Here is a 22,639-nt window from a genome sequence, read left to right on the forward strand (position 1 = left end):
CTAACCTCCCCCCCTCCTCCCTGTCTCAGAAGATCTTCTTAATAATGCCATAATATAACAAACAACCTTATCACGCTCAAAAAGTAGGAACAAATGTGTCTCGTCCAAACAGAAATGATCTCACTGACAATAACGAGACTTTGTGTAGGAAGTCCGCATGTAAAATGGTGATGTACGTCCCCCAGTGATCGCTCACTAATGAAGCCTCGTTCCACTGATAACAAAAAGTTTGGAAAACATCCTCCAGCCAATCCGGACCTCCATTCATAACCGTTCACAAAGAAACAAAGTGAAAAAGGAAAAAGCACCTTGTAGAGCTTGTCCTTCTTGCAGAGCTCCACACTCTGTTTCCAGCGGTTGTTGCCCTTGAAGAGGTAGGCAGCGATTCTCCGGAACTCGATCAGCTCGTGCTTCTCCAAACGCTGCGCCAGCGAGATGTTGTCAAAGTTGTCGTAGGCATCTATTGATGTCCGCAGTGCCTGGAGGCCGAGAGACAAAGTAAATAGCGAGTCAGAGCGCCATGATATTTGCTGAAATAAAAAGATGTGGGACAAGAGGGCGAGACGCTCACCTGATAGTCCTCCTCTGTGATGAAGAGGTTGTTAAGTGCTTCATTGACTGATTTGTTGTTGTGGCTCTGTACTGAGCGGAGGTACGGTTTGACCAGAGGCAGCTGTTTCACCTGTTGACAGACACGTCCAGTGATCAGCTCAGTTTAAACAGCAGGGGAAATGTTTTGTCTCGGTCCAGCCTCATCCCGATGAGGGAGATCAAAAGTGTACCTTGCTGAAGAAGTTGACGGCACGCGAGTGGTCCAGCCGGGGCGACAGCACGATGAGCAAGTCATTCAGTAACAAGGGCTTGAACTCCAGGTAGAACTGGGTGGCTTTGTAGTACAGCTCCACGTTGGCCACCTACACCGGGTGCAGACGGGGAGACAGATTCATTCATGAAAACAGCAAATAAATATAACACAAAGAAACAGAAACGCTGGCTCGGATGATGGAGTGCGATGTGAGGACTGCAGATTATTACAGAATATTACTACAAGAAATCAGTCGTTTTAAATGCCGAGCAGTCGAGTCCATGTGTCCTTATGATAAAGTCTGAAATCGAAGCGTACCTTGGTGATGATGTCTTTGAACTGGCCCTCCTTCCAGGCGTCTGTCGGGTGGTTCATCATGGTGATGATGGCGTTGTCGAACTCCTCGTACTTGTCGTACAGGAAGACCAGTTCGGCCCACAGGTGAGCCTGCTCGGCTGCTCTCAGGACCTTGGGGATGTTGACTCTGGACCAGAAGAGCTCCAGGTGCTCCCTCATCTTCTGTGGCTTGAACTTGGAGTAAAGGATGGCGAGCTCTGTGAACATCCCCATGTGAGCGCGCTCCAGGCCCAGGGCGGCCTCCAGCATGGTGATCAACTCCTCAAAGTACCCGCGGTCCTGAGAGGGAACAAGGAGGGCGGCATGTGGTAAATGTTTGGTTGTTTGTAGGCTGCTTTGAATGTAGCTTTAACGGTAAGACTAAAGGAGTCCAAACGACACGTCTCGTTTCCACCTTACTTGGTAGTAGTTGATCAGCTCCTCCAGCTCGTCGGCGTGCACCACGATGTGGAGGCCGCACATCTGGGCCAGTCTGAACTCCTGTCCGTCCACGCAGGCGAAGCACACCTCTTTCCAGGTGCGGGTGCTGTTGGCCTTGCGGGCGCCATCCACGGCGGCCTGGTACTCTCCGAGGTGAACCAGAGTCGAAGCCAGACGGCCGAAGTTGGACACATTGTTGTACAGCAGTTTAGCGGCGTCGTACATTTTCTCGTCATAGCAGCGATCACCGACCTAAAAATGACACAACAGTGTCATAAACAATTTGCGTTTCGGTTTTGAATTTGGCAGCTCGTTAGGGTCGGGCTCGTGTGAAAGTGAGACTGACCTGTTGGATGTGGGCATTGTTGGGTCCATTAATGAACTCTTCAAGTTCAGCCAGACGGTTGGTTTTGGCCAAAGCAAAGATGAGCTCCGTCTCCACGTACGATTCTCGGGCCTTCTTACGAGCCATCTGAAGGAATTTGACCAAGTCCTCCCAGTTACCTGGAACACATTTACTGTTATATCAAGCTGTTGGTGTGATTTCACATGAAACAAGTTCTTTTCTAGTTGTGCAACACTGCCTCGACTGTATTGTGTGTAGTTTCAATAACTGCTGTAACAGCAGAAATGCTTCACCAGCTGCTCACAGCTAACATCCCTGGAGGAGAAAACTCAAATGAACTGAACTATTATTTTCAATCAAAGTCGCACTGACAAAAAACAAACCGCTTCTAGCCTCCTTTCGGTTCAGAGCAATTGGTCATCTCACAAAAAGTCAGATGATATTATTTCCCCGTCCACTTTGTTTAAGTCCTCTGTTCTTCCTCTTGAGCACAAACGGAACAGCGTGGCCTTACACACAATCTATCAAATAAAATCTCAGCAAAGTCTTTTCTTTCTTGAGCAAAACACGTGTTCTCACCGCTCTTATCAGCAGCCTGCACCACCTCCATGTACGCAGAGGGGTCGTCGGCTTTGATGTAGGAGTCGATGGCCTCCTTCACCAGCTCCTTCTGCAGCTGAGCTTTGGCCAGCTGGCTCCACACGGCTGGCTCGTTGCAGCGCTCTGCGAACTCATAGGCCCGGTCCAGGTTGCCAATATGCTCAATCAGCACCTAGGGACAAAAAAAAAAAAAAAAGGATGACCAACTCCTCTTCAGTCAATAAGGTATCAGTCTAAGAGTTAGAGTAATGACGGACCTGCACAGCGGAGGTGTTGACGTCAAACTTCTTAAAAATGGCAAAGGCCTCCTCGAAGAGCTCATTGCTGATGGCGATGTTTGCGATGTCCGGGGCGTCGTAGTTGTCGAGCCTGCTGATGTACTCCATCACACGAGTACGGTCAGCTTTGATCGCCGTCAGGATCAGCAGGTTCTGCAGATTTCTGTGGGAAAGAGAAAAATAAAAAAAAAATAAAAACTCTAGTCTTGTAGAGGACTTTGAAGTGGTTCCAAAAAACAGCAGAGGTCCAACATGTCACATGTCACTGCTAAACACCTGTGTTCACTGAAGACAGAGTTGTCCAGCACAATCTTCTCCAGCAGCTCAATGAGCTCGTTGGGCAGGTCGGCGGTCATGAAAGCCTTGACGGTGACGGACACCTCCTCCGGGTCCTGGGTTTCTGACAGCGCCGTCTGCACCACCTGAAAGGGCCGACGGAAAGGAACGGATGCTTAGAAAGACACCAGGCAGGAGTGCAGAGTAAAAAAAAAAAAAAAAAGGAACTCGTCTTGTGTATACTGCACCTGGTCAATGAGTGGCCGTCTGAAGGGGTTGGTCTCGAGCAGCACGCTGGCCCACAGATCGGCGTCTTTGCGTCGCACCAGGTAGCGAGACAAGCTCTTGAAGAGGGAGTTCTCATTGCAGACCTGACGTGAAAAGGACAAAAGTTTACAACGCGTCCTGCTGTAGAGAAGGAAGACGACAAAACGAGGTGGACTGACACACACGGAGTGAAGATTAAAACACCCCTCCTCACATTGATCAGCTCCTGGTCACACTGGCCTCTCTCGTAGGCCACGCAGGCCAGATGAGGGTCTCTCTTCTCGCAGTACTTTCCCACCACACGGCTGTCGTAGAACGGGTTCTCCCTCAGGAAGCGTTCGGGGTTGTTGTTGCTGTCGATGTAGATCTTGGCCAGGGCATTATGGGTAGCGGGCTCCTCACAGCCTTCATGGATTCGAGACTCCAGCCAGGGGAGCAACAGCTTCAGCCTGTGAGAGACAAATGGATGGTTGGACTCTTGGCTGCTCACACATGGGAGGTCTGTTTGGAGAAGTCGCACGTTCCTCTTTAGATTGTGTTAATTGATAAAGAAAAGATTTTTTGTATTTCAAAATCATTGTTTATAAGTTACTCCTCAAAAACATGAATTATTTTCCACAACTCAGCAACACTGTAAAAATGTGACCAGCAGTGCAAATATTGCTGCTGAATGTTTATTTCAACAAATGAAAAATAAAATAATGGCAAGGCACTGACTGTTTTTTTGTTTTATTTGATCGGCATTACTATGTTACACAAAGCAAGTTTGAAAAGAGTAATATCATTATATTTCTGATCATTAATATTACTATTCAATTATAAAAGCTGCTCAATGAGAAAATAAAATGCAGCACAAATACAAAAAAACAAACATGTAATAACTCCATATTTCTAAGATACGGACAGACATAAATTGTCAGTCATTGACAACCCAAAAGTTGGACATGTAAAGTTTTACAAGGTTAATTTCAAGTATTTGGTGTTTCAAGGAAACCACACTGTCCACCCTGACAGTCACCCTTTTTACATTTTTGTTTTAATATTTACACCGATTTCAGAGGAATAAATTAATTCAATATTTTAGTTGTAATGTAAAAGAAAATAAAGGTAGAAAAGTGAAGCACCTGTTTCTCTTTTCCACCTCAGCTACCAGTTCATCAGTGGAGAATTGTCCTCTGACAACCAGGATCAGGCTCTTGATGACGTCCTCTGAGCAGTCCACGTCCAGGAGACCTCCAATCACAACAGGCAGACGGCTGGGATTCACCTGAGACAAACATGTTTCCATAAATCTGTCATTGTCTGTTCAGAAAGTATGCAGTGGAATAGTGATGTGAATGTCCCTTCATTGACCCCCTTTACCTTCTGAACATAGATCTCGATGTACTTCTGCAGGTTGTTGCGGTACAGGTAGAGGACCAGGTCGTGGACGAAGTCAAAGCGGTCACAGACGATGATGAGCGGCAGCTGGTCGGTGAGTTTGGCTTCCTGTGCGTCACACAGAGCGGATAGTGTCAGTGAGATACGATCACCAGACCAATCAAATCTGGTGCAACAGGGTTGATCTTCTACTACTGTATCAAGAAGTCATTTACTGTTGCAGTGGAACCCAAATCAATTTTCCTGCACCCATGATGGTATCACTGACAATGAAATATAACGTCATTTTCCAGCTACATCAGCGCTCCTTAAGTGATATAAAAAAAAAAAAAATTAAAAAAAAATAAATAAATAAATAAAAAAATCCATATCCGATACGATAGAGAGGAGGGGAAGCAAAATAAAAGGTCTGCCACTAGAACAGATGGACTTCACAGTTTTGAGAGGCAATGGGATGGTTCGGAAAAACACATTTCACAGTAAAGTCATGGAACAAGACCTGCAAGTAATCCAACATAGCTTCTTACTCATCAACAGGCACAGAGCTGCCAGTTGTCAGGTCACCACTAGGCAGCGCTGACCACTCGTCTTATGTTCCCACTGATGGGCTGAACCTGCTGCCATCCACAGGATTAACAATCTGGGATTGTACACCTTGTCTCTATTATCCAAAAACATGCGGCACTGAGTAGAAGGTCCTGTTACAGGACTACACACTACACACACACACACGCGCACACACACACACACACACACCTTTACCGTCTTCAAATATAAAGTACAGGACCCTGACACGTTCACCATTAACTGCAACTACACACAAAATATCCAATGAATGACGAGGACTATATAAAGTTCAGAGAGCACCGGTTGCACACCGGTGGGTGTATGGATAGTAGTGTATAAACATATACACTTCCATACAAACCCCAGTTTCAATTCCACGTCTAAAGCTACGGGGAAAGGGTGAAAAAAATAAAAAATAAGGGCTACATCCTGAACCGTGGGGAGGGTAAGATTTACCTGATACATGTCCTGCCATCCCAAAGACAAAGGAGGAAAAGCACAAAACATAATTGACTGGAATCAGGATTGTTGTTTAACATTTACAACCAATACAGGCAAATTACTGGGGATCAGTTAGTGACCAGTTGATGGTAATAATAATTTCCTTTTCATTCGATTTGCAAATTAAAGACTAGCTATGCACTTTCAAGCAATACGGGATAAAAAGGCAACAAACTGAAAATGGAAATCCCAAGTTTTGTCTCGACATCAACCAAAGACACACAACACAACATACGACTGTCAAAATCGTAAAAAGGTCCAACAAGATGTGACAATGAAGCAAGACTTGGTGAATACCTAGTATATAGCTATTTGAAACGCTAGAGAGCTTTTGATTTGAAATTAAGGCTTTTAATTTGAAAACTCTGTCACGCAACATTCGGCCACCAAATGGTACAACTTCATCACTTACTCTCACACATTCAGGTTTTATCAGGCTGGCCACACAAATCAGACAAAAAGCAACAGAGTGCATCAGGAGGAAACAGTAAAGAAACAATCAAGTAAAATAAGTCGCTGTTCAGAGTCTGTTTGATACGTTACAGCCGTCCCTGTGGATTTACCTTGAGGAAGTTCTTGACGCGCTCGGGGTCGTAGCAGTTGCTCTCTCTACAGATCCTCTCCACCTCTTTGATCTGGCCCGTCTTGCAGGCTGCCTGGATGTATTTGAAGTGGACTTCAGGATCCTGACTGAAGTTCACAATCGAGCCCAGGAAGTAGAACAAACCTGAGGGACAAAGACAAAGACTGTAAAGTTTCGAATGACGTCTACAAGTTCCCCCAAACTAATGAGAGCAGTATGGATCCGGTTTTACGTCCTGAAAAGACAGAACTGACATTAATATGCTGCTCCATGTCTAAAGTTTGTCTCATTCCCAATTCCCTTACTTAACCTTTATGCTCCATTATTCCAGTAATAGTAGAAGCGCTGCATTAGTTCAGCTCCAGGCCATTCTGCACAATATATTGATTGTCCTGCCTCTGCTCTGGCCTACTTGTCTAATTGATAGATGGAGGGCATTGAAGTACATGGGCAGGAGGGAATGGCAGCATAACTGAGGGACGAGTCAAATGCTACTCTAATGTCGAGTCGGAGTACAGACATATTTTAGAAGAACTGCTCTACTGTGCAGTGCAAATCATCTCTGAACTCCAGAACACCCAACATCTGTGCTGTCTGGATTTTAGTTTATCGATATCAAAGGATGCAGGACGCCAGAATGAAGTTTGGGATCTCACCTTCGAAGCTCTTGAAGGACTCAAAGAGTTCAGTGAGAGCCTGCGTGGTGAGCTGTTCGTGGTACTTGGAGGCCACCTGGACGCAGATCTGAAGGTTCTGGCGTATGTTGGCTGAAAGCATGGCCCTGAGGCACTCCAGGGAGTCCTCCACTGATAGAGAGCCAAAGTAGTTCACCAGCCACTGCATGCGGAGGAGCAAATGTTAGTTTAAGTCATGGCTCGCATAAAAACACCACGGATTCCGCCATAAGCGATGAGCATTTGACAAGAAATATAGCTTCTAGTTTGAATTTAGTTTCCCTCGGTAGGTAAGCGGCGCCCACCTCTGGGTTGAGCAGGTGTGTGTGCACCACAGCGCGCTTGATGTCGTACAGGTCGGTGTAGTGCTCCAGTGCCCGTTGCAGGAGTCCAGCCTTCTCACACAGCTGGGCGATGTGGGCGCGGTCGTAGTTGGTGAACATTTGGTTTCCCAGGATAGCGTCGGCAACCTGCACCCATGACAAGAAGCGTTAAAAAAAAAAAAAAATTCGTCATAGCTTAATTTAGGGAATTCTTTGCATGTGCAGATAAGTCTACCTGTGGAGCATGCATGAGGTTCATCTCCAGCAGGCGAGTCTGCAGCGGTCCCTCCGAGGGTCTGTTGTTCTTCAAGGCATCCAAGAGGAAAGAGGTGCACTGCTGGATCAGGTTGTACTCCATGAAAACATCCACGATCTGGACACAGACACACACACGGAGGTGAGAAGTTAAACTCCAGAAAAGAAGAGAGAACAGGCTAACATGGCTGCAAAACTCTGATGAGAATATTACTTGTCAAAACCTTTCATCATACTAAATAAATCACTTCAGCACTGTGGCTGACAGCACACTGCCACCACAGTCTCCTGATGCACCAATAACAGCAGCACATTTAAAAAATGCAAGCACACCCTTCTCCACAGCTTAAAAAAATGAGTCAACGTAAAGTTAAAGTTGGCTGAATACAACAGGGTTTTTTTTGTTCCAACAATTGATGTAAGCCTGCAATGTGTTGCACTTCTGAAACTCTCGTTACCCGCTAGTGCAGCACTCTAGGCAACACAGAATGCCATGTCAGCGGTTGACATTTGCACTGCAGAGAGTCTGCAGAGGCAGGAAGTAAAGGAAGAAGTGTATTTCCTTACAGGACAGCTGCTGGCATGTCTTGTGACTCAAACTCTTTGTTTAATTTCAAGGAAAGTTTGAAGATGACTTGTTAATTGCCGATTGGGGATCTGTGAGAAGGCGACGATGTCTATCTTCATTAGCGTTCCCCAGAACTCAAAAGACACAACACAAAAAGACAACTGAACAGAGACTAGTGCTAGAATATAAATAGCAGTTATTGCTCTGACCTGTGTGATGTCAGCCAGCGGCTCTTCATCCTGGACCAGCATCTGGGCAAACTGGAGGCCTTGTTCTGGGTTGATCCGCATCACATTTCTGAGCAGGAAGATCCAGTCTGGAGTGTAGCCCACCTGGAACAACAACACAAAAACAAATGAATACATGGATAGAAGTTTTAGGGACATTGTGAGAACACCTATGAAGAAGTGCCATTAAGTTGATTATATTTAATGGAGAGACGCATTTTCATTAAAGCTTTTCAAACATCGTGCGATGCAGTTTATTGAAACTAATGACCAAATACCAACTCAGACTTACCTTCTTGGCGTACAAGACAATCTTGGGGAACTGACCAGTCTCTGCAAAGCATTGAATGACCTTGTTGGGGACATTGGCCCTCAGGTAGACACTGAGAGCCAAGGTAGGATCCACGGCCTTCACGAGGTCACCCAGCTCCTCTGAACACTCCAGCTGAAATACAGCAAAAGTCACATCAGCACTGCAACGAATTCAATACAATCTTCAAGGAAAGATATTCATCTCCCCCCTCTCTTAATTTCAGGGTTTTTTGTCTGTTGTTATTTTTATATTGGCTACAAGCGACATCAGAAATGAGCAAACACAGTAAAAATACATCAACAGATTAAACCTGTTATACCAAAGGATAAAAGTAGTGCGTACTTATGTAAAGAAAAAACACGGGCAATGTTTGTATGACAAAAGTCCAATAAAATACACATAAATATACAATTCATTAAATTTCAAATATACATTCCCTTACAACCCCCAGTCCACATTCCTTCTTTGCTAATGAGGCATCTTAGATCCACCCCCAGTTTGAGAGAAATGTTGGATGTCAGATGATCTCGTGGGATCCAAGATAACAGGCAACTTATGTAAACAACACAGGCAGCTCAGGAAGAGCCGCTCCATGTGAGCGGAGGCCAAGATGGACCTCTACGATACCTTGTCTTCCTTCAGCCACTTCTCCAGGAGCTGCTTCCGCCCCTGCTGCAGGACGGGCCTGCAAAGCTCCAGGGACTCAAACTTGTTGAGTTGGCCCTGGTCCAACAGGATACCAAAGTACTGAAGTAAGGGGGAGGTCTGGCCCGGCTGAGTGGGAACACTCTGGAAGCGACGGATGGTGTCTGGGGTGCGCAGGATACCCTGAGAGGGGAAAGGTCAACCAAAGGTGAGAACAGATGTAAACAAATGATAAATAGGTGGGTGGAGGATGATGAAATTTAATCTGATAACCCCACAAGAAATACAGTCTTCTGGAGCTCAACGACTTCTGTTCAGTTTGTATTAGATAGGTGCTGATTGACCCTATTGAGGAACGAGTACCTTTGGTGCATTAGCAGCAACCTTGGCCGCCTCCGAGTAGTTGCCAGCAGCAAAGAGGTTGTTGAACTTGCGTGCAAAGAGCTCTTCGGCCCCGGCGAGGTTGTTGCGGACAGCTAAGCGGAGAGCCAGGTCTGGATTCTGCAGCACGTTGGTAATGTAGGGAATGATGTTCTCCTCTTCCACGCAAACGGACAACACCTACGTCACAGGGAAATGCAGTGAAAGAGAACCAGATTAAGGGCAACATTTGGGCTCTAATTATCACCTTAGACACCATACTCTACTTTTGTTGACACCTCCTCTGTCTTATATGAACCACCAACTCGTATAAACTCAAGTGCATTGTCCCCTCACTTACTATCCCCATTAGGTTTGGTAGGTTCTTAATGGCTACCTTCAACAATATTATTTCTAGGAGGCATCTGGATCACAGGAATGTTGCCAATCAGAGAATATAACCTCAACTGGAAGTCTTTTTTTTTTTTTTTTTAGCTCATTTAACATACATCAGGATCGCACTGGCATAAATCAGCACATCTGTTATTTGCGTACTGTGTCAGAAATCAGCAGCGTGCGCGACCTCAGCTGAATCCACACACACACACACACACACACACACACACACACACACACACACACACACACACACACACACACACACACTCTCTCTCTCTCTCTCTCTCTCTCTCTCTCTGGCCTTAGGATGTGGCTGCTGAATGCAAATGTTTTATTAGTGGGTCAGTGTAACGCAGGGCTTTTGTGAGCAGTCTGGCAACTGAGAAGGAGGAGAACGAGTCAAATGAAAAGAGCAGGATGGAGGAGAGAGCGAGAGGGGAGGGTGGGGGGGGGTGAAGGAGAAAGACAGCCAGTGTTGGCCCCTCTACAAACAAGCACAGCAGGTCAGTGCCCCGGCTTTCTATACGGGTGAGTAGACTTCATTCTTCCTGTCACTAAAGTAGGGTTACTTATAACGTGGGTGGACTAATTGGAAGTAGTTGAGACTAAAAAGAAAAGAAACGAAACGAAAAGAAGGAGTAAAAAGGGGTTTCTAAGAGTTGTAGTCGGTATATACAAGGTGTGGTCAGGAAGGAGCCTACAGTGTCTGAGAGGGATGAAGAGCCTGATATTAAGGTCAGAAATAATTACAAACAGAAACACGCGAGTGGGACGGGACTGGAGGCTTACTCAAGCCTGGTCTAACATTTTCCTCCAAAATGAAGATTAAAGAAATCCTCTAACCATGTGAGTCAATACTTAAGCAAACAGTACAGCACGGCCACATGTGAAGCTACAAAGTTTATTGTGCTGTTTAAAAGTAACAGGCCACTGACTGGGGGGAAAAAAACAACCTGCCAGGACGACTAACAGAACCACGAAATATCAGATAACACATGAGCTGTCGTATCAAGTGAATCACACACAACACACACAACAGGTCCCGGCCATGCCAATGCCATGGAAAACAAGGAGGTGGCTGTGACTGCAAGAGAGGACCTGCACTAAGAGGATTTAGGCCACCAGGCTGTGCCTCCCACTTTACATCATGTGCTGACGGGAGGGGGGCTCCCCCTCTCTCTCCCCCATCTAAGTCTGTCACTTACTTTCCTCATTTTCCCTCCTCTGTTCCAGTCAGTTCACTGAGGTGCCCGATCTGTGCCCTCCACCCAGTCTGAGTCACGGTGTCGGTCCTGATGCTGATACACTAACAAACAACCAAGCAGTCACCGCCTCGTCTCCAGCTAACAATGCGAAACTTGCTGACAACTACAGGGACCAGTTGAGACAGCGCCCAAACAGCAATAATGGAGAGATTTTACGGGACACCATAGACTTTTATTTTTTCCATAAACTCAGCATTTTAGCACCTTAACTTGGCACGAGGCGCTGATGGTATAGATTTTTTGTGAAGGTGACAGGTGCACAGCCCTGTAATTTACCCCTATTTAGTTGTAAGGCTGTAATGTTTTTTTCCTAACAACTAAAGAAAATTATTACACGGCATTAGATCAACTTTACTTCTGAGTTAGCAGTCATCTGGTTAGCTTTATTTCCAAGTATTTATGAAATCTATGTAGTATTGTAGTGATGTATTAATCAGTATCAGATTACCAATTTTGTTGGAAACCAATTGGTGTCACTGAGGGGAGCAGACAGCGGCCTATTATCTCAGATCACCACTCTTCTTGTGTATGTGTTTGTGCGTACACACACACACACACACACACACACACACACGCACGCACGCACACGCACGCACACGCACAGAGCGAGAGAGAGAGAGAGATCTGTCACTGCCTCAGATCAGCTTTCCCCTCTTCACTCAATTATTAATGTGGTGTGTGGCCTGGCTGGAACATTATTCATCAGCTGGCTGTATCCAGTTCTCCTCTCTGGTTCAGCGTTACAGAAGCAGAGAGACACAATCCTCTCCGCTCTCTCTACGTGAAACACTGCACCTTGGATTATTTATAATGCCCCGTGGCAAAGTCTGAGCTTCGCTGATGACGACAGACAAACAAGGGGACGCTGCTGTCACTACCCCACGCAACCACTGAAGTTTGATGTTGTGCTTGTTCGGGTTTATTAACCTCTGTCAGATTTGTTGGACATGTGACTGCTGATGAAACGAGCGGTAAGTAACAAGCCGCTTCTGTTGAGGTTATGAAGAAATATTTGACATTCAAAAGACTGGGCAGCCATGAACAACATCAGTGTAATTTCCCTGAGCTGCCAAGACACACGGCAGTTGGCATTCTTACCTGTCCCTTCCTGTTGACACCGATGATGCCTGAGGTGGCCTCGTGAGGAGCGGTGACAAATATGGTCTCTCCGCTGATGCGGTTCATGTAGATGCAGGTGCCTGTCTCCAAGTCATACAGGTGGATGTAGCCATATTTGGTAATAAGGAAAACCACATCCTGCTTGGAGCTTATCTGTTCCAGAATTTAAAAAAAAAAAAGGAAATTAGTGACCTCACATAAATGTATACAGTCAAATTTACTTAAAAGATGCTACGAAGATGACTTCCATGTGTATGATTTACATGTATAATGTAGGTATTGGATGACAGTTTACTATCGACAGAAGGCTGAATTTAAATGAATTTGTCAAAGCCAGATGCTCAGTTGTACAAACAAACCTGCATGGCCACAGGGAAGTCGTTCTGGGCTTCTGGAGGGAAGAACACATCCACGGCTTTCTTTGGAAATGGCTGGTTACCAGTTGGTGGGGTTCCCACTTCGATGATGTGCAACTGGGTTGAAAAGAGAAAACATTCATGAGAGACAGATACAGTGAGGGTTTTTTTCCTATGATAATGCCAGTGACATCAAATCTGTATTTCTTATGTTATTAATGTCAGCCACCTTCCCTCCAGCCTGGCCTCTGACAGCGAAGCAGAACAGAGTTGACTCCTCTGTATTCCCCTCCATCTTAAACTGAGCGAAGCCGGCAGCATGGCCTTCGATGGGCTGAGAAACCTTTCTGTCAACAGAGTACAGCTGCATGGCTCCCACCACTCGGTTTTGCTGAAAAAGGCAAAACAATATATGTGAATGTGTAGAAAGCAAACTCACTGGCTAACCAATGCTAAAGCTACTGTATACATACGGTTACTTATGGATGTAAACGGGCTGTCTACTGTAGATTCTATGTGGTGAAGACATCAACCACTGAGCTCATTAGCGTTCATCTTTAATAGAAAATTACCTGAGCGGAGATACCGATGAGCAGGAGCCATTTCTGCTTGGCGTCAGTGCGGTAGTTGATGATCTGGCAGCCCGCCAGGCTGGAGTGGCGGTCGAAGACTTTCACAGGCTGCGAGTCACCCTCCATGCTCCAGTGGTAGACGGCATTGTCGGTCACGAGTGCAACTGTGTTGAGGGAGATCCACTTCCAGAAGGTAACATCGTCCGTCATGGTGTGCGCCTTCATCTTGCTCTTCATCTCAATGTTAAAGATCTGAAGAGTTTTGGCGGCTAGAGGGGGGAGAAAGAGGGCAGGAACCGGGCCCCGGAAGAATGTTATCGTTTCTGACGACGGCGTGTCCGCACACACATTCATAGAAAAAGAAACGCACCCAATTTTATAAGAGACGGGAGATTCATATTTGAAATATTGTAGTCATGGTACAGAGGTCATGAGGCAACAACGCCATGACTGACAGACGGGGGATGCCGAACATGCTGTAGTCGGAAATTCTGTCTTATGAAGTGTAGTGAGAGTACCGTCAAAAAAAAGAAGAAACAACAAGTGAATTTAAATTTCAGCCTGTTGAGAGGCTACACAAGGTGTGATTGTGTCCTCAAGCAAATAAATCATCCCTTTCTAAACTACATACAGACTTTATGTGACAGGTCAGTAAGAACACATAACTGCAGTTTGCCTGATGTATGAACATTTAAGGAGATGAATAATGTTTTGAGTAACGAAGAAATTTATTTTCAGTGTAATTAATGAGGTTGTGACGATGATGACTGCTGGTGATCCGAGTGTGAGTGGCTGATGCATACAGACCTCCTTCTCAGCACAGGTCACTATAAATTCAAGAAGACTAATAAGCTCAGTATTTAACTGAACTGACCACAGCTCTTGAAATACGTTTAGTAAATGTACTCGGTACGTGTCATGAAGTATGTCCGACCACGTGGCCAACCCCATTAAATGAACAGCGGTCAGAGAAAGGAACAAAGCAGACGGAGGGGAGAAGCAACTCACAAAGAAGGCAAACACATCTGCATCTGAGACAAATATCCAAGAGGAACAGGACAGTTGAATAGAGGCGCAACTAGAGGGGAACGTTTTGAGGAATTAGACTTTTAGACAAGAGTAGAAAAGGTGTCCAATAATGATTCTGGTTGATTATCTACAATTTAAGTTACATATGTTTTGTGATGCCTGGATAACAGACCACAGATTCAATGTTTTAAAAGAAAGGTTCACTCACCTGAATTTTCCGTTTTATTAGTTCAACTTAGTTCAGTGAGCTATAGCTTTATTAAGAAGCAGTGTGACTTCCTTGTTTGTTCATTATTGAAAACGCATCGACAAAGTGAGAAAATGCAAAGATGGATGCGTTAGCACAACCGTCGAGATCATTTGTGCCATCACTAAGCCATGGGATCAAAGTGCAATAAGCAGTGTGCCAAATAGACCACTTTCAGCAGCAGCCAAATTTCAATGAGCAAGCAAAGAGGGATTTTTAATTGAATCAATTGAATCATGATTAGCGGTTGGAGGTAGGTGTGTGTGTGTGTGTGTGTGTGTGTGTGTGTGTGTGTGTGTGTGTGTGTGTGTGTGTGTGTGTGTGTGTGTGTGCGCGCGCGCATTTTTGTGCGTGCACACACACACACACACACACACGTGTCCATCCTTTCAGATGTGGTTACATGAAAAGGTTATGGTTCATATTGTGTCACATGATCAGGCCGACTGAGAAGCATCAATATGGTAGACTGAACAGGGAAGACAGAAAAGGTGGAAACACGGAGGAGCGGGTCGACAGACGGTGTGATATTTCCAACATCCTCAATCATAAAGCTCATGTCTGCTGTGAGCGATGAAGAAAAAGCACAGCTGAAGTGCTACTAGTTTCAGTGGGAAGCATTTTCTGAGTGGCCCTAATTAAAGAAGGACCCCATTTATTGTAAACTGCGGTGATCCGTCTTCTTCTATGTCATACAAAGACAGCAATGTTTGGATAAAGGTGAGAATCTAATCAGGGTCACTATTAACCAGTACCAACTAAAATGATCTAATGTGGAACATTTAATCAGGTACAGAATGAGCAGTGATAGAACTATTGATCACTCATGATGTGCTCTATAGATCACATTAGCTCCTTAAAAGTGCTCCTTACTGTATCACGTCCTCAGCTGAAGGGACAATCAGCCAAGAAAAGACGTTTGATTTCAACAGTTAACTGTAAAGTTTGGAGACTCGCACATCTGCCGAGTTGTTTTACAATTACCAACTCTGCACTCACCCCAAAAATAACTCTATTACTACTGCCTCATTCCTCATTGGAAAACATTAACATTTACTGCGCTCCAATAGATACATTTACTAGAAATCAACACATTTTAATCTGATCACTAGTGTAGTTTGACGATATAAAGGAATTGGGGTGAATCATTTGATCATGAACTAAAGAAAAATCATTGATCAAAATAACAGTCGCTTTACATGTAAGCCTGAAGGGTCAACGAGGCCTCAGATATCCACTCAGAGTAAAGAATAAAACTCAAACTACAGGGAGAGTTCAGCCGAAAACCCTCCAACGCAAGGGTTTTGGCTCGTAAAATATTGTTCTAATAGCTGGACAGGGAAAAGGCCAAGAGCTGAACACAGACAGATGACACACAAGGCTGCTGGCTTCTGGGATCTGGGATCTACTGGACAGTAAACGCTTCTTTACCCCCGAGTAGCTATCAAACCTAAATGAGCCTTTTTCCATTTGTAACACCCTGACAAGCAAGCCCTACAGGTTACTAACCAAAGTCTGGTTTTGACCCAGTTCTCTCCTCATCTGGGACTACGTGACAGAGAAGGATGTCCCATTAGGAACATGCGAGATCAAACCAATGCTGTTGTGAGGTACCGTGAGACTTCCTACACAGATTACAAGTCGACACATTAATCCTATGATCTCCTGTATTCAACTGTAATCCTCAGTTCTTGGTATGGAGAACCACAAGTTGGTCAATAGTTGCAAAATGAATGAACAAATATGAAACACAAGTGAAAAACAGGTTTGGGTAATTACAATTTCCCACAGATGGAAGAGGACATGGATTTCAAATGGAAACTTAGAAGAAATGTGAATTAAAATGGAATCATTTTACCCACAGTATTATCACACATTCAACCAGTTCTAAATCACTTATACATATAATAAAAATGATGGAATGCCAGCAAGCTGTAAGGCTGTGAAAGATAAATCCTGTTTACGAAGGAATATTTCAAATGGCCTACATGTAAAAAAGTCCAAAATACTCATTCAGAACTTGGTTCGAAAATATGTCAAATACTTAAACATTGTGCCAAAACCCACAAACAATGGTAGATAAAGCCCTGTTATCTGAAATCACAATAATCTATTTGCTTCAGTTGTTCACTTAATAGAGCAATGGTAAATGGAAGTATTTCAGTGCTCATAAATATTGTCTTGAAAACAGGATTTTACTTTCACAATGAAGTAGTTAAATTTCAACTCACCGTCTGCAAACACATAAGAAAGCAGTAAAGAAAAAAAAAACATAGAAAAGACAAAAACAAAAACAAACAAAAAAGTCAACGCAATTATGAATGCTGGACAAAAAGAATAAAAATATGCTACTCTGAGTATTTACAGGACAAATGTTTGGAAAAAAAACATACATGTTGGTCAATAAACACTACCTCAGCAGAAAACTAAAGTAGCTGGATGTGAATGGACATAAATAAATGAAAATAATGTATAATACTATAATAATATGAATACTACTAAATGGATAATGTTGCTGTTTACTAAACAAACATGACAAAACTGAAAACCCCTTACAGGTGGTTAGTTAAAATATAACACTCAGGTAAAACTTCTATTCTTAAAGCCTGACAGAGCAGCTCTCTCTCTTCTACACTAATTTAAAGAAATGTGGCCTTTGTAATGACAAAGAAGTGACATACCTTTAAGTGCAATGACCTTGCTGGCTGGATTCATGATGGCGCTGTCAGCTGAGATGGGCCTCCTGATTGGTGTATTGGGGTCGGCCAAGTCAATGATCACCACCTGAGACTGCTCGCCCACCTTCTCCCGGACACAGATGAACTTATCAGACTCCATGGTGAGGGTGCTGAAGCCTATGTTGGCCGGATTGATCCCTAAGTTTTGGAGCTAAGACAAAAAAAAAAAAAAAAAAAAAAAAAAGATGGAAGACATGTTAGATTGAACAGAAATGGGCTGCAAAAGGTAAGTTAGATATCAGGAGCAATCACAATACTGACATTAAATTCAGGCAGCTCCAAAAGCCTCCGATAGTCTGTTAACATGGTGCACAGTGACCGTGGCTTTAAATGGTTAACTTGATCCAAACGCCAGGGGTTGACCAAAAAAAGACTTCACTTTCAGCACGGCTACTTTGCACTCCGCCAGCCGGCCGATGAGCTCTGACAGCGAGCAGCCGCTCTGTGGACACATGCAGCTGTGGATCGGTCCCAACAGTTCGGGAGCCGGGCTGGGTGGAGAGCTGATCCACATCCAAGTCCTCAAAGCACGGGCCAAAGAGGAAACTACAAGCATATTTGCAAAACACAGGAGCCTCGCTGCGATCTGAGCACCGGCAACTTTTCAGGGTCTGACGTCTTCAAACGTATTAAGTTTGGTCAGATGCAGTTTATAAAAGATGAGGCATTGCAATATCACTGTATGAAGAGAATTTTCCCACAGCACCTGTCCAGACAATCCCCTGTGCTTAATCTAGTGTAATGTTAAGATAAAAGACATCACATGCTAACCAACGTCTAGGTTAGCACAATCAACCAACAACAGAATACCAGCAACGTTGCTTCAGTTTTACTGAGATGCTGGTGTCCAAGAACAAATAAATGATATAGTACAGGAAGAGGCTTCACCTACAACAAAAAAAAACAAAAAACAGTCTGAGCCTGTGGGTGAACTGATTTGCAGCATACAAGACCAGCAAGTTCTCCAGACCAGCTAACTACCAAGGCGGGGAACAGGGCGCCTGGGCCGCCTCACAAACCCTGACTCAGCACTACCTACTGTGGATGTGCCAAAGCAGCTCAGAGCAGGAGAGTCAAGACTGCTGGACAAACACAAACTACCACGGCTGCAATTCAAACTGTAACAACACTTCACAAGGAAAATGAGAAAACGCAGTCATCACACAAACCTTAGTGTCTTCCTGTTAACTGCAAACCGCAACGCAGTTATGAAGTAAAGCTTAAGGAAATGAAACTACACAAAAACACTTCCCAAAGGCAGCGTTTGCTGTTGCAACGTCTTCTACTTTTGCAATATATTAGATCATTTATGATTTGATAAATTAAAGCCCGACCGATGCCAACACTGATATGAGAGAGTATTAGAATTCCAAGATATATCAGATGATATCCGCTTCATATATATTTCATGTGCAGTGTATATATATATATACACACACACACACACAATTGTTTTGCAAAGATTCTTTAAAAATGTTTGTCAAACCTTTTGACACTTGTGACATGTAATGGAGGCAGTTTTTTGTCCACACTGACATCAGCAAACTTTACGGGGAATTTAATAATGATTGATAACTATATATTAAAAAATAATAATAATAATAATTTGCGGTCGACTTGAAACAACATACAACAGAAAGTTTATATTAATACAGATTATTATAAGGAAAATACTTTGCTGTTGGTATCTGCATCAATGACTTTCTTTCTGTAACATTTTTTTTAATCCCCACCAAAACTATAAAAAAAAATAAAAACTTAACCTCAGTATAGTCTGTTGTTTTAACGAAGGTTTCTCTCCTGATTTAAAACACAGCAGCATTAAGACTGTGTGTGTGTGTGTGTGTGTGTGTGTGTGTGTGTGTGTGTGTGTGTGTGTGTGTGTGTGTGTGTGTAGAGGCACATATCAAAGTTTGAATAAGGAATAAAGTGTGTGTCAGCATGTGTGGGAAAACGCCTTCCTGTCGACGGCGACCGACTGCGCATGTGAAGAACGTGTTTCTCAAGCTGACTCTGGGAAGTAGTATAAACAGATCTACTGCGTATCCATGGTATCGACAGCTGTCCGAGTACACATCCTCCCCACACTGCACTCAGGCCCTTATGCCTACCCATAAACAGGATAAGCTAATCATGATAAAATTACATAACTAATGGGCCATCAAGCTTAACAAGGACGCTTACTATTTCATGATCTGTGTTCGAATAGCAAGTATTACTGACCGGTTTAATTGACCGGCCATAAAAGTCAGCAGATTCATCATTTAAGACCCCGTAATTTAAATGTCAAGAGCAATTTTGTGGACACAAATTGGATCTCAGCCAAAGAGCGGACTAGGTTTGCCAGCAACAGTCACAATTTACCCACGCTTGGTGGCCAGTGTTCATTTAAAGGCTTGTTCGTGATAAAAATGTGTCTTGACTGTCAACCATTTGCCGCAGTTCAGTTCTAATCAGCAAACACAAACCGCAGTTCCACGAACTGCCCAACGAGAAGGCGACACCTTTTATCAATGACAGGACACACCCTCCCGCAGCCTGTCCCACCCACATTCTTCCAACAGTGTGTAACCCGGTTCCCTTCTCAATGACGCTGCAATAAATAACCTTACAGAACAAGTGCTACTACCAGCTATGAGGAAAGAACCAGAAAACTGATCTGAAACAGTGGTGGTTTTTTTTCATTTTCCTGCGAAGGTGACATCATACTGTAACGTCATCGCAGCTTCCATGCCTCCTGTCGTCGCCATTGTGCAGTACAGAAGCCTTGTTTACTGGATAGCATTTGTTTATACACCAGACAATGGGAAACAGATGTAGAAAAAAAGACTTTAAGTCTGAATGCTCTCTGTGATATCCAGCAACAGTTTGTTTTATCATGCACTACAAAACGAGTTGGACGTGTTGAACATGGATTCAAACTAAATGCACTCTTCATTTATAACACTAGCATGCAGTGACCCTGAGATCCAAGTCTGTGTTAATGAACTGACTGACTTTAAATCTGTGTAAACCAGACTGAGGTATGTCGACATGTTATTTAACAATACTTTCCAGACTGATTTACGTGTTTTCTCTCTCTCTCTCTCTCTCTCTCTCTCTCTCTCTCTCTCTCTCTCTCTCGACCATCTGTCATCTATTCTGGGATCAGCAGGAAGCTCTTTCATTCACAGTGAAACGCATTTTGTCAAACAGGAAAGAACAGCATAGCTTAATCACAATGAATATGTTAACTCTGATCTTTGAAATAAAGAACAACAAACAGGGACAGATGTCGGACTGACCACACCAGTCTGGTCTGCTATGGAAACCTTATAGTAAAACAGTGAGGTGGGCTACCATCACTGTGACATCAATGAAGAGGAATTTGGGTGAAAGCAGGTCAAACCAGCGGAGCTACAACCAAGTGTGGAAAATCATTTAGAGCCTCAGTCTGGCCTGCCCGGGCCTTGTGCTGCTGCTTTTAACTTAGCGGTTAGCATTAGCTTTGATGAAACCTTTTAATCCATCAACTGTGAATGAACAAGTAGAGACTGGACAGTTATTAAAGGGCGAGTGAGAGCCAAACTAATCTGGTGACTGTGATTGGAACATAACTGCTGGAAAAATGTGTAATACTTTTAGAGGATAAGCTAAGCAGGTGGTAAGAAGAGAAGAAAAACAAAAACAAAAACACAATTCAGAGGAATAATAACAGAATCAATTCACAAGAGCACTTGTACGCTGCTGTAGCTGAGACTTGCTCGGCTAACCAGTGCAATGGCAGCAACAGATTACCAGTGACTTACCGTTGCTCTATGCATTACTGACATCTCATAAACTCTGTTCTTATTGTTCTCAGGGACTCAATGACATGATATTATATTAGGGCATGTCCCAAATTAATGTTCCTGCAAGGAAATATCTTTACACAAGAGATAGTGAATAAAATTGCAATGATATGCAAGTCTTACTAAAACCTTCACGTTTAATGGCAACCAACAACAAAGGCAGCCGGTCGGGTGCACTGGAGTCAAATAAGTGTCAGAAAATGAGGGCCATCGATTGCTTACTTATTGGACGTTTTATTAAGGATTTACTGCAGTTGTACTCTAATCAGTAAAGCTAGCATGATGATCTACTACCGGTCCCAGGAAGGAGCTGACATACAGGACGTGACTTCTGATCATAAAATGTCCCAGATGATAACAATGACAAGTTATCAAAGTCTATGTCATGTAATCTAAGAAATCCACAGGAGATTAAATTAGCTGCTATAACAGAACATCTGAAGACGGCAATGGAAACGTTACCCTACAAATGTGTTTTTGCCACCAGAAACAAATACAGTGGTCATGTATGCAAACTATCATAACGTCATAAAAAGATAAAGTGTTATAAGCAACTCCGAGGGCACGACAGGAGTTGAAATCAGAGAACAAAAGTAATCAGTGCAATGTGGAAAAGGAGCAACAGAGTCCAAGCAAATCATGTCCTTTCTTCAGGAAATGAAAAACGACTTGGAGAAAAGAGACAGTGAACATCCTGCATGATGGAGTTCACTCAGTCCCCAGCAGCTACCAGCAGTCTTTCTGGTTATATTTACAAATACCTTCCCAGCTTGACTTCACTGCAGTACCGTGTTTCTTGTTCATGCTCCGACTATGTTTGGGTCAGAATAAAAATAAATAAATAAATGCTACCGAATTTCAACGGAGCTGATTTATTATTAATGCTTCTTCCTTCTGTCAGTTAACGATTAAGAGACTGGAAACAAAGTGCTTCAATTTAGATGTGAAAACATGTAACTTGTGTAAAACTTCATTGAACATCCAAATGTGTAAATTCCTGTTAAAAGTCGTGTAATTGAGCTGATGGCTGCTACTTCATCTCAGAGATATGGAGCAGGCCTGCAGATTTGAAGTATTCCTCAAGGGAGTGCCATCTGTGGATTTAACCTGTTTGCTCTTCCTTTAAAAGGAAAGCAACATCTTGCTCAGCAAAAAAAAAAAAAAAGCCCTGTGTCTGTCCCACACATGTAAAGTTCAAGGCAGGCCAGGGAAGGATGTGCTATGTAATGTGCTGAGGCTTGCAGCACTTCATTGCAATGCTTCACAACAGGAAACCAGGGACCCATTGTCTACCAGGACTGAATCAACAGGTCTGCCCAGTGCTGCCTCCTCCACTACT

General features: G+C 43.7%; 1 protein-coding gene across 1 annotated transcript in view; it reads right to left on the reverse strand.

The window, feature by feature from the left end:
* The window catches only part of cltca (clathrin, heavy chain a (Hc)), a 32,113-nt gene that overhangs the window by 4,654 nt on the left and 4,820 nt on the right, over positions 1–22,639 (reverse strand). The window contains exons 2-27 of the mRNA XM_069147027.1: positions 17,414–17,621; positions 13,457–13,725; positions 13,114–13,275; positions 12,888–13,001; positions 12,508–12,681; positions 9,749–9,946; positions 9,368–9,568; positions 8,720–8,872; positions 8,410–8,532; positions 7,613–7,750; positions 7,360–7,524; positions 7,037–7,217; positions 6,361–6,524; positions 4,712–4,837; positions 4,474–4,616; positions 3,564–3,798; positions 3,331–3,453; positions 3,083–3,228; positions 2,786–2,969; positions 2,508–2,700; positions 1,929–2,086; positions 1,562–1,834; positions 1,124–1,441; positions 783–914; positions 572–682; positions 309–479 (exon numbers count right to left, since the gene is read on the reverse strand). Coding sequence (XP_069003128.1) covers positions 309–479; positions 572–682; positions 783–914; positions 1,124–1,441; positions 1,562–1,834; positions 1,929–2,086; positions 2,508–2,700; positions 2,786–2,969; positions 3,083–3,228; positions 3,331–3,453; positions 3,564–3,798; positions 4,474–4,616; positions 4,712–4,837; positions 6,361–6,524; positions 7,037–7,217; positions 7,360–7,524; positions 7,613–7,750; positions 8,410–8,532; positions 8,720–8,872; positions 9,368–9,568; positions 9,749–9,946; positions 12,508–12,681; positions 12,888–13,001; positions 13,114–13,275; positions 13,457–13,725; positions 17,414–17,621 — 4,563 coding nt within the window. The remainder of the gene's footprint in view (positions 1–308; positions 480–571; positions 683–782; positions 915–1,123; positions 1,442–1,561; positions 1,835–1,928; positions 2,087–2,507; positions 2,701–2,785; positions 2,970–3,082; positions 3,229–3,330; positions 3,454–3,563; positions 3,799–4,473; positions 4,617–4,711; positions 4,838–6,360; positions 6,525–7,036; positions 7,218–7,359; positions 7,525–7,612; positions 7,751–8,409; positions 8,533–8,719; positions 8,873–9,367; positions 9,569–9,748; positions 9,947–12,507; positions 12,682–12,887; positions 13,002–13,113; positions 13,276–13,456; positions 13,726–17,413; positions 17,622–22,639) is intronic.

Source organism: Embiotoca jacksoni, unplaced genomic scaffold (genome assembly GCF_022577435.1).
Source record: "Embiotoca jacksoni isolate LCO1_2020_lvr unplaced genomic scaffold, fEmbJac1.0.p SCAF_13, whole genome shotgun sequence".
NCBI lineage: Eukaryota > Metazoa > Chordata > Actinopteri > Embiotocidae > Embiotoca > Embiotoca jacksoni.